Below are 15,707 nucleotides of genomic sequence, written 5' to 3' on the forward strand. Positions count from 1 at the left end.
TTATAGTTCATTATCATATATTTTTATACAGAGACTCATTGTTAACAATAGAAAATATAATTACACATTAAATATAAATCAATATCATACTTTAGTAATTTCAAACATTTTGTTAAAAATAATCAATAAACAAACACTCACATATATATATAAATACAATATGTAATAGGTTACCTCTACAATGTAACTAAGCCCCGTACTTATACAAATATTACATAATTATGATCACCAGGAACTCAACCGCAAATGGTCGGACGTGCGTCAACTAGTCCCGCAGCGCGACGCCACGCTGGCCGCCGAGCTGCGCAAGCAGCAGAACAACGAGACCCTGAGACGCCAGTTCGCAGAGAAGGCCAACGCCGTCGGGCCATGGATCGAGAGGCAGATGGACGCCGTCACCGCCATCGGCATGGGACTGCAGGTATACTTATATATTATATACTGTAACAACAAAAACGGCCCGATATGTGATGACTAGTTCCAGAGAATTCCAGAAACTTACTGAAAAACTAATATATCTTATTACTTAATTATTAGAAACTGAATTGAAATTTCTTTCATTCACATCTTTTGTAATTTGCACAGAAAACACATTAGAATAAAATATTAAAAAAAAATTCACAACCAACATTTTCATTGAAATTAACATTGATATCCTAAAATTAAACTTAAGACTTATATAATTTTTAATACAAGTCTCAAATTTTATAATTTTAAAATAGCAAGTTAGGACTTGGTATTAAGGCACTCCATTCCTCGTTCCTTTCCATACAATTTTCGAATCGTTGTATGTTGAGATGGCGTGACTCAACACATCGCTATGTCTTGGATACTTTATCACGATTTTAAATCAAATTTACAGGGCTCGCTAGAAGACCAGCTGCACAGGCTGAAGGAGTACGAAGCCGGTGTATACGCGTACAAGCCACACATTGAAGAGCTAGAACGTATCCACCAAGCTGTACAGGAGGGCATGATCTTTGAGAACAGGTTTGTGTCGTTTTAGTTATACTTAAATAACTTTTATTATATGGAACATTAAATTTCTATAAATGTTTTTTACAAATTTCCCTGGACAACTTATTTTAAATCTAATTTTATAAAATTTTCTTAATAGAAAAAGTTTTTTAAGATTTATAAAAAAAATTCTATTAAGAAAACTTTTTATAAATCTTCAAAACTATATTTTGATTTATAACTATAACAAAACCCAAATACAGTAGAATTAGTAAAAGACATACTTACACGACAGTGTAAGTGTAGTGAAGTATCTCAATACTATATCCGAGTCTGCTTATCTTAAAATAAAGAAAAAAAACATATATTTCGCACTATAAATATCCCCATTACCGCAGGTATTCTCAATACACAATGGAGACACTCCGCGTCGGCTGGGAACAACTGCTAACGTCCATCAATCGCACCATCAACGAGGTCGAGAACCAGATCCTCACGCGCGACTCTAAGGGCATCACGCAAGAACAACTGACAGAGTTCCGCGCTTCGTTCAACCACTTTGATAAGAATCGTACTGGTATGTTTATTTAATGAGACTATAGGGTTTACAGTACGGTTGGCGAGTTGTGGCCGTTCTGAAGTTGTAGATGGCAGATTTGATTTTAGATTTTTTATGGATCGCCAAGAACTTAATGAATTATCAGAGATACACGCCAACACTTGAGCATAATACGTATCTTAGATGCCTACATAGGGATGCCCCTGCTCACACTGCACGAATATCCACGCCAAGGATTATTTACTGTGCCGGTTTATATGTGACACACAGTAAATAATATATATGATTATTTACTCGTGTCCGTCTTCACAACACTCAAACTATTTGTCGTCCTATGCTTTTAAGTATTTCCTTCTCGAGTGAACAATGTGCAAAAGTTCAGAAAGCCTTAAGAGTATTCTTTTTATATTTGAATACCTATATTCACATCCCAATATGTGTATCAGTTTCGGTAACTTTTTTTTCTATTGACAGCTATTTTTAATTATAAATAAATATATTGATCCCAAAGTTCCTTTTAGTAAATCATACTAAAGCAAAACAAAATTTCAAAACAGGTCGTCTAGCACCAGAAGAGCTGAAGTCCTGCTTAGTGTCTCTCGGCTACAGCATCGGTAAAGACCGTCAAGGGGAACTCGACTTCCAACGTATTCTGGCCGTTGTTGATCCTAATAATACTGGTAATGTTACTATTAATAATTATTTTTCTGGAAGCTAGGAGAAACTAGTGTTAAGTAACTAATATAAAATACTAAAATATAAAAACTAAATTGAAACATGAAAATAATTTAAATATGTATAATAATTTTCAAAACATTAAACTTTAAAACTTCTTACGTATCTGATTCCATCATAATTGTGAACAAACACTTAGTCTTTATTTTTGTATAAGATTGTATAAAGTAATATAAACTAATTAGTAATTTATATTACTTATATAAAGACATAATTATAATGGAAATATTATAACTATCATTACAATCAGAACCATTGTAGAATATAGGGTAACTAGGTGTTAAGACGTAGCATGATGAGTGACGGAATTCAACGCCGCGCCTTAAGTTTTTACTATAATAAGGAAGCTAATAATTCATTCCGCGAGTGGGAGTCGAACGCACATCCGTGTTTACATTCCGACAATGTTATTTTCAGAATTAAAAACCTCAACATTTTTAATATAAATAAAAGGAAAATATCATAAACAAAACTGACTAAATCCCCAGGTTACGTCTCATTCGATGCTTTCCTCGACTTTATGACCCGGGAGTCCACCGACACAGATACTGCTGAACAGGTCATCGACAGCTTCAGGATCTTAGCTGGCGATAAGGTATTGAAATTCATTTACTTATAACATCTTATGTGTTTATATTTAAATAGTGATTTGCTCTCAAATGACTGATTGCAGAAAATAAACCAAGAAAAACATAATTTAATTCAAACAAAAATATCAATGTTAATTATATCTTATATGAAGAATAAATAAAAAAATCAGCTTCACGCTATATCTCACGGTATGACAGGCAGAGGGAACCTAATATTAATACACTCCGTTTCCCATTTTCCTCCGAAAGGCTAAACTCAACGCCGCTCTTTGCTTCGACACCAGAGCGAAGAAATAAAAAAATATAAATAAATATTTCATTTCCTCAAGTGGGGATCAAATTGAAGAATATTTTCCAACAAACATAAAATAAATAATCTATATATCTTCCCCCCCAGCCCTACATAACTGCGGACGAGCTGCGTCGCGAGCTGCCACCGGACCAGGCGGAGTACTGCGTGGCGCGCATGCCGCCCTACCGCGGGCCCAACGCGCCGCCCCACGCGCTCGACTACATGGCCTTCTCTACCGCGCTCTACGGGGAGACCGACCTCTAAGTACGTAGCTCTATGGGGAGACTCTAGGTACACATTATACCTGTAAATCATCAGCCATCACCATATACTTATAGTAAAACTGCACTATAAGCAGTATATAGCCACCTTATAATAGAACAATTGAAACTAATAATAAAATAACACATTTTTGGCAAGTTCCCAACGTAATGTTATTGTCTTGTGCCAAAATTCGTAGGCATAAATATATTTAAATATAAATAAAGCTATATCCCTCCCTAACTATGAAAGCAAAAGTAAATTCCATTCTGCTTATATATTCACATAGGAAATAGGAGTTGTTAATGTTAATCCGTGCACTGTCTCTGAGTCACTGAGTCTCAAAAATATTTTACATATGTTTTATGAATTATAGAAACCCAAAAAAAATCTACTAAAAATCAACTAACAATATATTTATATAAATACAGGTCAATCAGTCACCATCGGACATCATCAGTCATCATCAGAGACTCGGCGAGGCTTGGCGCGACGTAGAGGGGACGCTCCGATATAATAACACAAAAATTATTTTCTTACTTTGACCTCATTTCGCCCTAACCAGGTCAATTTAACGCAAAACAATTTTTGTGCCAATTTAGACTTAACAGTTCTGTATTAAAAAAATGTGCAATCTTAAAACCAAAAATGCCATTAACTTTCCTACCACTTTACCCACTTTTGGCTCAAATCAGAAGGAATATGTGTATTTTAACTATAACTATACTATTTATATATTAGAGTTAGGATTTTTTTATCTTTGTATGAAATTATGGGGAAAGTCACAAATTGATTATTTAGTAAGTTAAAGATGGTGCTAATGTTAGACTCGGCTAATGTGTGACACCAATATGAGACTCGTTCACATTGTAAGAATGTTTTTTTTTTTTATATTTTATTTATTTATTAAGCAAACATTATTTATACAAGTTTGATTTTTTTTTTAATTACTGCCATTAGTAATTAATGTACTTTGGTAGGGACATTTAACATATTATAGTATAATATGTAAGAACACAAATGCAGGGAAGTGTCACACAAATTATTTATTGTCATAAAACGCCATAACTTGCCTGCATCTATTTATTTATCATCTGAATATCATTTTTGTATGATAATCGTTTGTAAGAGTATTTTTAGTATGAGTACTCTAAATAAATGATCTGCCATATCTTTTTTGTCTTTTAATATTGACTGTGTTGTTAAATCAACCAATTTTACTATGGAGGAAGCAGCGGTATGTAGATTAAGAATGAATTATGTGCCCAAAAAGTATACTAACTCGAATGTACAGCTAATTTAATAAAGAGCTCTTAAACAATTGTTTCTTTTATTTACTTTTATAATACATTACATTTATATTTGTGTCATATAAGTCTAAACAAGATCTACATCACAATATTAAAGATTACAACCAAAAATTGACGATATTGTCATGGTGCAGTAGATTTGGAAACATGGATGTGTAGTTGAATGATATTTTTGTTATTTCCCTTGTCTAGTATATAGACTATGTTTTTGACTTTAGCCCCTATTGTATATACTAGATTAAACGAATTTAGGCAGAGAGCAAAAAACTGAGAATTTGATGAGTGAATTTTATATAATAAACATAATTGGCAAAAAAATATGTATTTGATATCTATTTGATATATACACAATGCTAGTTGCTTAAGACATGATATGGCAATACAAGTGTGTATTGTATATTTTATTTATAAATAAATAATAACTACAATTCAAATGCTCAAACAATATGATATATTGGTTTTCAATTGGGTAAATGAGCTAAAAATTAAAATATTGTGCAAAAAATTTAATTCTCACTCAGAGGAATAAATTATTATCATTTCTTCGCTGTCGTAACAGGACAAACCTCAGCATTCAGTTCCTTTTCGTCCTGTTACTAGATTAAATTAACAAAGAATATTATAAGAAACAAAGATACATTAAGAGTCAACAACAACATTTAAAATTTTAAATAATGTAAATATGGCAAATACAATTATTGTAATAAATCTATTTCAGACCAAATTTGACTTAAACCATTCCTATAAAGCCTAACACAAAATTTACTTTATAATTGAATCATTACTATGACTTAAAATTACTTGCTCTCTTCCTTTTTTGTTTCTTCAGCTGTCAATAAAGCACTTTTGATACCAACTTTTTTTAATTCTTCAACAAGCTCTCCTGACTGGTGCATTTGCAGCATTATGTCACAACCACCAACAAATTCTCCATTGATAAAAACTTGTGGAATAGTAGGCCAATTTGAATATTCTTTAATACCTACAAAAAATAACATGTAGCTTATGAAATAAAAACATAAGTAAAACATATTTATTCTATCAATATACCTATTAAGTAAATAAAAAAGTATAAATACGAGTTGGAAAATTATTATTGCTAGTCACTTTGTTATTGCAGTCAAGGAATATTAACAGAAAATCACGCTATTATATAATTTCTTTGGGATATACCAACCTTGCCTAAGGTTTTCATCAGATAAGACATCGTGACTTTCATATGGTACAGCGTGCATTCTCATTATTTGTACCACAGCATTACTAAATCCACAACGAGGCGCGTCTGGTATGCCTTTCATGAAAACAACTACTTTATTGTTTTTAACAATTTTGTCAATTTTCTCATTTACAGCCGCATCGGCAAACAATCGAGCAGATAATTTGAAAGTTGTATTACAAAATGGCACTAAGTTTCTTCTTAATAAAGTATTCATTTTATTATTTTCAAAAGTATTATCTAGAATTCTAAATTGTTAATTATACCAAATTTATCCTAAAATTTCATGAAATTGAATAATTCAAGCTGTCAAACAGTTGACAATGACAGTACAAAATGTTAGTAAATGGCCATACTATAGATCATAATCTAACGTTAGAAAACGGAAGCGGTTAACGTTTTTAACGGAAGCTGTTAACGTCTTTTTTTCACTTAAATCTAGCCACTTTTACACTTGAACGCTAACACTAACATAATTATTTTTTTATTCAGTCTATACAATTTAACAAATATTTCAAATAATATGAAATAAAACACTTATTTTAAGTTATGAAAAAATTAGATAGTGTAATAGTCATTATATTTTTGGTAAGTAGGTACGGTTACCTAAAATAAGATAAAATAGATGTAATAATTACTTAAGTTAATTTCTTTTTACCAAAAATATCTCTATGACATGGTGCCATAGATGATTTTTAAATCGTTAATCTTTACTTTATTGATCCTGTGGAATGTGAATATTAGTAGATCTGTAGAAAAACAAAAAATATTTTAGACAGTCTGTAGCTACCTCTACTCTGTGACCTGTGTCTGTATAAAGTTTCTGAAGCTACTAGCGGTAATTGTTTGCTAAACGTTATTTTTCGTATACGGGATTTTAAGAATGGAAAATGCTGAAGAGATATTTCAATTCCTTGAAGAATTTTCGAAGCGTAAACCAAAAACTATACCACAAGAATTAAACGATTATTTAGCATATGTGGCGCGTACCGGCGACCCCGTCTATCAGTGGGCTCTTGTTAAAAGTTTGTTTAAGGAAAAACTTCTGAATGTTTTAACAGACTTCTACGAAACTAGTCCAGGTATAGATATCCCACCATATCCAAATGTTGATCTGTTTAACTACGATATCATGAAAAATAGTTTAATGGAACGACTTGATTCTTTTACCTCTGCTCCCTTTACTGTACAAAGAATTTGTGAACTATTGACATACCCACGTAAACAATACAACCGTGTGGATAAATTTATGAGAGCAATCGAAAAAAATATTTTGGTCGTAAGCACACGAGAACCTGGCTATCAACGTCATCCAGAGCCAGAAAATGGTGAACCTAGAGAGCCAATTGTAAATGGCTCAGACAATAATTCTGAATATAATGTTGATGTGGAAATGGAAGATATGACCTGGAAGGAACGGCAGAACTCTGAACCTCAACCAGGGTCTTCAGATGCTCATATTTCAGTAGATGATTTAGAAGCTCGATTACAAGCTAAAGAAGAAACTTCAATGGAAATACAAGATAAACCAGTTACGCAATATGAGTCAGTTACTCCTCCAGAGTTAAATGTTACGGAAACAAATGATGAGTCTAATAATTCCTCAAAAGATGCTCCTCCAGCCGTAGCATCAACAAGTGAAGATGCTAAAAATAATAATAGTTCCATAGAACTATCTTCTGATTCCAAGGAAGATATTGAAATGAAGTCTGATACAACAAATCAAAGATTAGCAATACCAGAAATAAGAGTTGATGATGCAGAAATGACAGAGCAAAAATTACTAGAACAATCAAAAGACTTAAAAAGCAATCAAGAAAGTGTAAAACAGAAAATACAAGAAACAAGCTTAAGTGAAGTTTTAGTTGATAAAAGTAACTCTCAATCGAATAAAGAAGAAGTAGAAATGAAGGATACAATTGAAATATTATCAAGTGAGGAAAGCTCTTCATCTAGTGATAATACTGATGGGAATAGTAATTCTCCTAAAGAAGATGATCACATTGATATTCAAGAAGAGAGTCCAACAGACAACAAAAGTGAAAGTTCAGATACAGAAGAGTCTAATAAAATAGAATTAAAAGTTGAAAATACATCTCCCCCCCAAATTGAATCCGATAATTATTCTATATCAGATGTAAAATCAGAATTGCCAATAGACAAAGAGCAACAAGATGAAAACTCTGCTCCTAAAAAAGACAGCAGTGAAGAAGAAGGTGAAAAAGATCATACAACTGCTGATGATGCAGAAACCAAAGATGAAATATCATAAAATGCAAGTGAATATAAGAATATGGCTGATTTATAATTTAATTTATAAATTAGTATTTTTTTGTATAATCCCTTTTAGTATTTAAAATGCCAATTCATGTTATTAAAGAAGATGAAGAAACAATTTATATTTTTATAATTTCATGAAAGATTCTGAGACTGATATTGTTTTCTTAGCTTAATGCTGTTGCATGTATATAGCAACTCCACCAAAGAAACCAAGTTTTAAGACATTTCGTTCCCCACTTTCTACTCACTTTTAGAGACATCATAACATGTGTGGCAGAACTCAAGACCACACTATTATATAAAAATAAATTATTACAAAAAATAAGGTTTTACAAATTTATCATTTTTCTAATTTATGTAAACCTATATGTTATTTATTAATAGTTAACCAGTCTGAGCTGAGGCACAACTTACCCGGGATTGATAAATCAGCTTCACGCTGTATTCCGCACACAGCAGGGTAGGCAGAGAGAAACCTAGTGTTAAGACACTCTGTTCCCCACTTTCTGCCAAATTCTGGAGGTATTGCGTGTTGAATGACAGAACTCAACGCCGCGCTTTGCCTCGACACCAGAGCGAAGAAATGGAAATATAAACGTAAATGAATAATTTACTTCCTCGAGTGGGAAACGAACCCACAACCGTCGCGTTACAGTCACACACTTGTGCTGCTGCGTCACGACGACCTCAACGACGTTTGATAGCACTTACAAAAAACTATTCTTAGAAACTCATAAACTTATATAAAATAACACTAATGATAAACCACAATTTCCAGACATTGCACCTACCTATTTTATATGTTGGTGTAAGATTTCTCAAAATCGCCACTTTCAGCTCCCCTCTTCAAGTAAGGATACTTGAATAGTTTGACAAATTTAAATAAAATAAATTGGAACATTATATAATAATTTTATTGCACATATCATTCACTCTATAACATTTACTACAAGTACATAAGAAAGAAATATAAGTAATGGTTTAAATTTACATGATTTCTTTGCATTAAATAATTAAATTTATTATTTTTCGCCTTCTATATTATTGTTTTAATAATAAAATATATATATGAGCTAATACAAAACAGATTTTTTTAAAATTATTAAGGTATAAGTTACTAAAGATTGTTTGTACTACGTCTATAAATAAAAACATAAAACTGATATAAAATAAAGTATAAAGGGATCGTCAATACTTAAAATACTTAATAAATTAATTCGTTATAATATATTATATTAGGACTTATCTACATGTGCGTATTATATTTTATTAATAGTATATATATATATATAATCAGTCTAAGCTATACAATTCACAATTATTCAACAATCAAGTTATTAAAAAATATTTACAAAAATATCCAACAGTATTAGGGTTTATTTTTTTCCACCTAGCACTCTAAGTTCGTTTCTCAGTATTTTCCCTGCTGCATTTCGTGGTATAGAATTAACGAATGCTACACCACCTTCCAAATGCTTATATCTAGTTAACTTTTGAGCGACAAGATCATAAACTTGTTTCTCTTTTAGTTTTTGATTAGGTTTTAAAACGACGAATGCTTTTGGGACCTCTCCAGCCAGGGAGTCTGGCATTCCTACTACAGCGACATCTGCTACTTCTGACAGCTCCATTATGATACTTTCAATTTCAGTTGGTGATACCTAAAAATAATTAATAATATTTTTTTAAATAATAAAAATATAAATAAACGTGATTTTTTAGATATTTTTAGATGGAATTTTATTATTATATGGACCATTTATTTTGAGAGTGGTGTGAGTCCATTTTCTTTTGTTTCGAGAAAATTAAAGGTTAGTATATCGATGATTATGCAATTTCATTTACCGACCGATTTTAAGTTGTTCAAAACATGGGATTTTTTTGAGAAATTAAACACGGACTAGTTATATATAAAAAAATTACATTAAATTAAGCATGAATTACGTGATAGCTCATTTTTCTCAAAAATGGACTTACACCACTTTCAAAATAAACGGTCCATATAGTTCTATAGGTATCTCTAGACAAGTGGCAAACATTGATTTTACTAATATAATATAGTTATGTGTGTACGGACCCTTATCTTTTACTTATATTATATTTTTTTTTCTTAGAAAAACCAAATAAAAAGAATTGTCTTAAATATTTTTATCATAAAATGTAACAAAATAAAAGTTATTAGTTATATACCTGATTGCCTTTGACCTTAATAAGTTCTTTAGTGCGGTCAACAATATAGAAATAGTGGTCTTCGTCGTAGTAAGCGACGTCGCCGGTATGTAACCAACCCTCGCTGTCTATAGTTTCTTTTGTCGCCTTCTCATTATTCCAGTAGCCTTTCATTACCTTAAAATAATAAAAGAATATACGAGTATATTAAATAAAAAATATTACTATGGATTATGACGAAAACCTGTTTTATTAACTTATCCAGATTAATTTACAGTTAATCTAGATAATATAATAACACTGCAAATAAAGACATATACATTAAACCGTTTTACAAGAAACCATTCAGTGGTGAGAAAATGACGACGAACGAATTTATAATTTTTTTGTATATGTCTATCATCTAAATTCTAAACTAAGTGCCCACATAGGCCGGAGTAGGATCTAGGGCTATACTTAGTTGATTTTGAAAACTGGCACACCTTATGTAGAAATATAGTAGTCAAGCTAAACACAATTAACTGGACTACTATCAGTCGGTTTATTACCGGCGATTTTCAGCAAAAGTTGGCTTAACATTGGACATTAGAATTTTTTGACGTAATTGAATAAACAATATTTTCATTATCTATTTCTATAATACCGGCGGAAAGTGGGAAACTAGTGTCTTAACACTAGGTTCCGTCTGCCTATCCTGCTGTGTGCGGGATACAGCGTGAAAATGATTTGATTTATCTCTATAATTAACGTTTTCTGTGACGTCACTGCAAACAATAACTAATAGGTCACCTGCGGCCCCCTTAGGAGCAGCTCGCCAGGCTGGTGCGGCGGCAGTGCGCGTCCATCGGCCAGCGATAGCACGCGCGCGGCCGTGGACGGAAGCAGCTGCCCCACCGACCCCACCTTGCCGTGCGGGTAGTGGTACGGCGTTAGCAGCGTCACTGGCGAGCTCTCCGTCATGCCGTAGCCTGGAATAGTTGATGGGTGTTTAGGAGAGATGTGTTTTGCTTAATATAAAACAAGTTGTTTTTGGAAAGTTCGCTAATATGTATGTACGTTGTGCATAACGTACAATGTAAAAATTTATTTTTGTTCCTTTCAGGAATTTTTTCTTAATGATATCATAAACTCCTCCACAATATTAAGGAAGCAAATAAACGAAATTAAACAATACCTTGAAGCAATTTAATATCATCCTTCGATTTCTCGCATTTCAATAGAAATTTCTCTAACATGCTATCCGTAGTGGGGGCGGCGCCCACCATTATTGAAGTGACCGACTGCAAGTGTTTCTTACTAACAGCAGGATGCGTGGCTAAGAAAGCGAGTAAAGAAGGTACCACAAAAAGGGTCACAGGTTTATATTCTTCTAAACATTTGATGTAGTCTTCTGGTGTGAATCTGTGAACAAATTATTTTAAAACTGTTAAAACTGTTTTGTCTACCAAAACGGCATTTATGCGGCTACTTATGTTGTGCATTTTTTGTAGTTAGGACTTAAAAACACTTACTTAGGAATAGAGACCACATGATATCCAAGAGTGAGATTGTAATTAAGGATTCCGTTGAAACCGTATATATGAAAAAATGGCGGAACAGTTAAAACCACATCACCTTTACCTGGAATTCAGACAAAATTCAGTGATTAAAAAAATATAAAATTTTAATTTAAAATACCCAATTCTTATTATAATATAAACTGCTATAGATACATAATATATGTAGATTACAACTATCATTTCGCAGTACTCGGTAATACAAGAACCTTAAATTTTTACCCATTTCTCCTTCATACTTCATTAACTTGGGTGCTTGTACTTGTTTAATATTAGTCACTAAATTCGTGTGTGTTAACATAACTCCTTTCGGAAGACCAGTAGTGCCGCTAGAGTAGGGGATTAGGCAGACATCGTCACAGTTAAGATCTGGCAAATCAGCCTCGTGATCCGCCATTAAGAGGGATTTTAGTCCATAAATATCTGAAATAGTAAGTTAAAATTATGTTTTTATTATTGTTAATTTAATTGTGGTAGCAGAATCCTTTTAAATTATTTTTTAATAAAGTAATACGCCTATAAAAACCTTGTTGCCCTAAAAAATATTTTTATGTTACCTTTTGTTTTATCATCATCACCTCCGACCCAGATAGTGCCTTTGTAGTCTTTGAGCGTCTTGCTCACTTCTTGAGCCACAGGCATAAACATCTCAATCGTTGCGATCGCTTTTACGTTGCAATCGGTGAACTGACGTCGTATCTCCTCTGAAAGTAATATTTTTTTTAAAATTAGTATTAATATAGTACCCTTTTTGTTTTTCATAAGATATGGAAAGTAAGAGAACATACTACATACTTAAATAATATTCATTTTATTAATGCTTTACTTTCCAGTCTAGCTTTCTAGCCTACATTTAAAGCCTTTTAAATGGGGGGAATTTCTAGGCAGAAGGAAGATAGAAATAATAATTATGCTTTAGGAAGAAGATAATACTGTTGCACAGAACCCATTATACTGATAAAGAAGATGCGGCGCCCTGTATGTTAATACTACTAGCTGACTGTTGCAAATCTCTGAGATTGGTTGGCCATTGTATTTGTACGAAATTGAAGGGTACATAAGTGGCAACAGAGTTTTCAACGAAAAGTCGGCATAGTCTTTGTCACTTCTAACTTTTTTTTAAACTACAGTATTTGAACACCAACGATATTCCTTCGGTATCGTGTTTGTCTGAGCGTTCAAATACCTTTGGACGGTAATGCACATAATAAAAAACTAATTAGATCATCATCAATAAAAGTAATTACGTCTAGTACAATTTTAATTAAATTAATTGTGAAGAGAAGTAGGTAATTGTCGAGAAACAAGCATCTAGAAAAAAAATATAAAGAGAAATATTGTAACTACTTGTTGAGGGTAGGTACATAAAAAAAATTTACTACTTTTTTATTACGTATAATGTTTTACTATTTTATTAAAATAATGTTATTTTATATCATTCACATCATAAAGTAATAATTACTTATTTATACCTACAGTATTAACAGGTTTTGGATTTTTAATAGTTTATTAAAGTACAAAACTTATATAAAATACATTGCATGCTTTTATTAGATGTACCTAGATGATATTTTTCTATTATATTACAATTTATTATATTATGTCGAATAATAAATTAACTATTTACCTATTTAGGTATAAATCAATTTATTTTAGTTCAACAAAATCTATGTTTATGATTGCAAAAGATGTATTTCATACTTTTTTTACATACCTGCAGTGTACAAAGGATTGGCAAAAGTGACAACAAGCCCCGCCCTCATAGCTCCATGTATTAAGACAACGAATTCAGGAATATTCGGAAGAATAAGCCCTATTCTCTCTCCAGGCGCTAGTTTCATATATCCAGAGAGTGCGCACGCGCATCGCTCTATCATCATACGCATCATACCATATTCGTACGAACGCCCCGATGCACCGCATGTCTGAAAGGTTTTTAACATTTTTTCTTAAAATCAATCAATTTTCGTATGGGTTTCTTTTCCAAGCGAGAGAAGTCTTAATGTTGGAATACATAATTCTTTTCTTATTAGCCCTAGTTTAGATTTCCACATATCCATATTTCCTACGCATTAACCAGCAACGATGGAGATGAAATCTATCAACCCTTTATTTGCACCCTTAGGGGGTGAATTACAATAAACCATGAAACACGTGTTCAATTAAATATTTTTTTTTATTTAAAAACAATTAAAAATAAAGATAAACGAGTTCATTTATACTACTTTTGATAAACAAACAAACGTGCTAAAGTATCTATAGACACTTCATATTATTTGGCAAGAGACCCGATAATCTTGATCGTTGTAGTTTGACTCCCAGGATTTTATTTATAGGCATATTTAAAGAGAAAAACATAAATATTACTTTATATTACATTTTAAATAAACTCAACCGATTATTTTTTGATAGATATTTAATACATTCATTGTAGGTACCTAGGTTACGTTATTAACGTATAGGTACGTAAACGTAGCAGATTCTGAGACTAAGTCTAGATATCATGCAAGTACCAATTAACCTACAGGTGCAGTCGTATTCTTTATTGTCAAAATTTCTAACAATTGCTACTGCTTACAAATATATGTCTGTGGTTTCAAATCTGGGATTGGATTTGAAATTTTAAATGTTTAATGCCACTCAACACGCAAAGCCTCCAGAATTCGGCAGAAAGTGAGGAATCTCTGCCTACCCTTTTGTGTGCGGGATACAGCATGAAGCTGATTTTTTTTTATTTTTTATTAATCAATGAAAAGGTGTCTATAGGTCAAATTTTCACGGGGTATTGATAGTTACCTACTGTACCTAGTACAATATAAACATCTACCTCTTCTTTAAATTGTTATATATTCTGCAAATTTCCTCAACTAGTACTTCCTATTTCTAGCTTATGAATAAGCAAAAAGCCGTACCTACTTTAGCATATATGCAATTTACCTAGACACTATCTTAAGTGGAACTTAAGACTCAAACTAACTAAACAATACTATCGTTATCGTTTTAATTGCTTATCGAATAGAAAATAAACATTTTACAACGTAGTTACTGAAATATATTTAGTATTCAATTGTGATTGCAGCTTTATTTTGCTTTAACGTTCACTATCATATTTTAAACGGAAATAAATATTGTATTACTTCTATATTTAAATAGAAATAGATTAAACCTAAACATTTTGAATATAATATTTAATCAAAATTAGTCTAAACAATTATTAATTTTAATAAATTTTGTGATATTAAAAGCAGTTTTTGAATATTTCAGTCGTGCCAACTTCAGGTAACCTCAACCTTCAATTTCTATTTATATTATCCTATCGGAGCCGGAGACTGCATCCGCGTTTATAGATCTTTAGTGAACTTTGTACCCGAAACAATAATGAAAACAAACGCTTTAATTGACCTGATTGTAGGTTTAGGGCTTCATTGTGCAAGATATTCTATATAAAATATATGGAGCAATTAAATAATCACAATTTATAATTTTAAATTAATTAGGTGGACTGGTAACGGGTACTTACCACGCATGGAGCGTCCATCCATTTATCAACATCTTTGAAGACATGTTCAGTCAGGGTTTCCTTTCCAACAGTTATTTCACCATGGGGCGAACTCAACACATTATGCTCGAGCACTGTGGCAGTTTTCGTAGACAAATAACGATTTAAATTTCTATGAACCGTAAAAAAATGCCTTTTTTTACATTGTTTCTGATTAGACGATAGTCCGTTTATAATTTGGCGCGCTAGGTTCCCGCGTAATATTTTCAAATGAGACATACTT

The 15,707-nt window shown here is 32.2% G+C and overlaps 4 protein-coding genes across 8 annotated transcripts in view; 2 read left to right on the forward strand and 2 right to left on the reverse strand.

The window, feature by feature from the left end:
* Actn (alpha actinin) overlaps positions 1 to 4,715 on the forward strand; it is a 36,481-nt gene extending 31,766 nt beyond the window's left edge. For 3 of the 4 annotated variants that reach the window (XM_085199476.1, XM_085199473.1, XM_085199475.1), the window contains 7 exons: positions 233 to 421; positions 863 to 990; positions 1,356 to 1,534; positions 2,074 to 2,196; positions 2,740 to 2,846; positions 3,239 to 3,397; positions 3,826 to 4,715. In XM_085199476.1, coding sequence (XP_085055602.1) covers positions 233 to 421; positions 863 to 990; positions 1,356 to 1,534; positions 2,074 to 2,196; positions 2,740 to 2,846; positions 3,239 to 3,397 — 885 coding nt within the window. In that variant the 3' untranslated portion in view covers positions 3,826 to 4,715. Of the gene's footprint in view, positions 1 to 232; positions 422 to 862; positions 991 to 1,355; positions 1,535 to 2,073; positions 2,197 to 2,739; positions 2,847 to 3,238; positions 3,425 to 3,825 lie in introns of all 4 variants that reach the window. The other variant, XM_085199474.1, reaches the window with a different exon arrangement.
* Positions 4,416 to 6,253, reverse strand: Grx5 (Glutaredoxin 5). Its single transcript, XM_085199477.1, has 2 exons — positions 5,882 to 6,253; positions 4,416 to 5,686 (listed from the first exon to the last, which is right to left on the reverse strand). Exons 1-2 carry the CDS (start codon positions 6,135 to 6,137, stop codon positions 5,502 to 5,504), a joined length of 441 nt encoding a protein of 146 aa, XP_085055603.1. The 5' UTR covers positions 6,138 to 6,253; the 3' UTR covers positions 4,416 to 5,501.
* Positions 6,254 to 6,680: 427 nt separating this feature from the next.
* PPP4R2r (Protein phosphatase 4 regulatory subunit 2-related protein) lies at positions 6,681 to 8,315 on the forward strand. The gene has a single exon (XM_085199015.1). The coding sequence runs from the start codon at positions 6,804 to 6,806 to the stop codon at positions 8,190 to 8,192; it is 1,389 nt and encodes a 462-aa protein (XP_085055141.1). The 5' UTR covers positions 6,681 to 6,803; the 3' UTR covers positions 8,193 to 8,315.
* Positions 8,316 to 9,096: 781 nt separating this feature from the next.
* Positions 9,097 to 15,703, reverse strand: LOC146530815 (putative 4-coumarate--CoA ligase 1). 2 transcript variants are annotated; one of them, XM_085199013.1, is made up of 9 exons: positions 15,446 to 15,703; positions 13,640 to 13,850; positions 12,483 to 12,629; positions 12,148 to 12,348; positions 11,881 to 11,989; positions 11,544 to 11,770; positions 11,159 to 11,337; positions 10,391 to 10,546; positions 9,097 to 9,861 (listed from the first exon to the last, which is right to left on the reverse strand). In XM_085199013.1, the coding sequence occupies exons 1-9, from the start codon at positions 15,701 to 15,703 to the stop codon at positions 9,577 to 9,579; spliced, it is 1,773 nt and encodes a 590-aa protein (XP_085055139.1). In that variant the 3' UTR covers positions 9,097 to 9,576. The 2 variants fall into 2 exon arrangements, with proteins under 2 accessions (XP_085055139.1, XP_085055140.1); XM_085199014.1 differs by lacking the exon at positions 15,446 to 15,703 and adding an exon at positions 14,753 to 14,773.
* Between the last annotated feature and the right edge of the window lie 4 nt (positions 15,704 to 15,707).

Source organism: Heliconius melpomene, chromosome 16 (genome assembly GCF_056956725.1).
Source record: "Heliconius melpomene rosina isolate 202511_hmr_F chromosome 16, ASM5695672v1, whole genome shotgun sequence".
Lineage (NCBI taxonomy): Eukaryota > Metazoa > Arthropoda > Insecta > Lepidoptera > Nymphalidae > Heliconius > Heliconius melpomene.

Bases quoted from the DNA above. Each gene is read 5' to 3' on its own strand.
- Grx5 (XM_085199477.1), bottom strand. From the start codon at position 6,137: ATGAATACTTTATTAAGAAGAAACTTAGTGCCATTTTGTAATACAACT. The intron at 5,687-5,881 runs GTTGGTATATCC...TATTTTTTGTAG, and splicing joins TGATGAAAACCTTAGGCAAG to GTATTAAAGAATATTCAAAT.
- PPP4R2r (XM_085199015.1), top strand. From the start codon at position 6,804: ATGGAAAATGCTGAAGAGATATTTCAATTCCTTGAAGAATTTTCGAAG.
- LOC146530815 (XM_085199013.1), bottom strand. From the start codon at position 15,703: ATGTCTCATTTGAAAATATTACGCGGGAACCTAGCGCGCCAAATTATA. The intron at 12,349-12,482 runs GTAACATAAAAA...TTACTATTTCAG, and splicing joins TGATGATGATAAAACAAAAG to ATATTTATGGACTAAAATCC. The intron at 11,771-11,880 runs GTAAGTGTTTTT...ATTTGTTCACAG, and splicing joins CATGTGGTCTCTATTCCTAA to ATTCACACCAGAAGACTACA.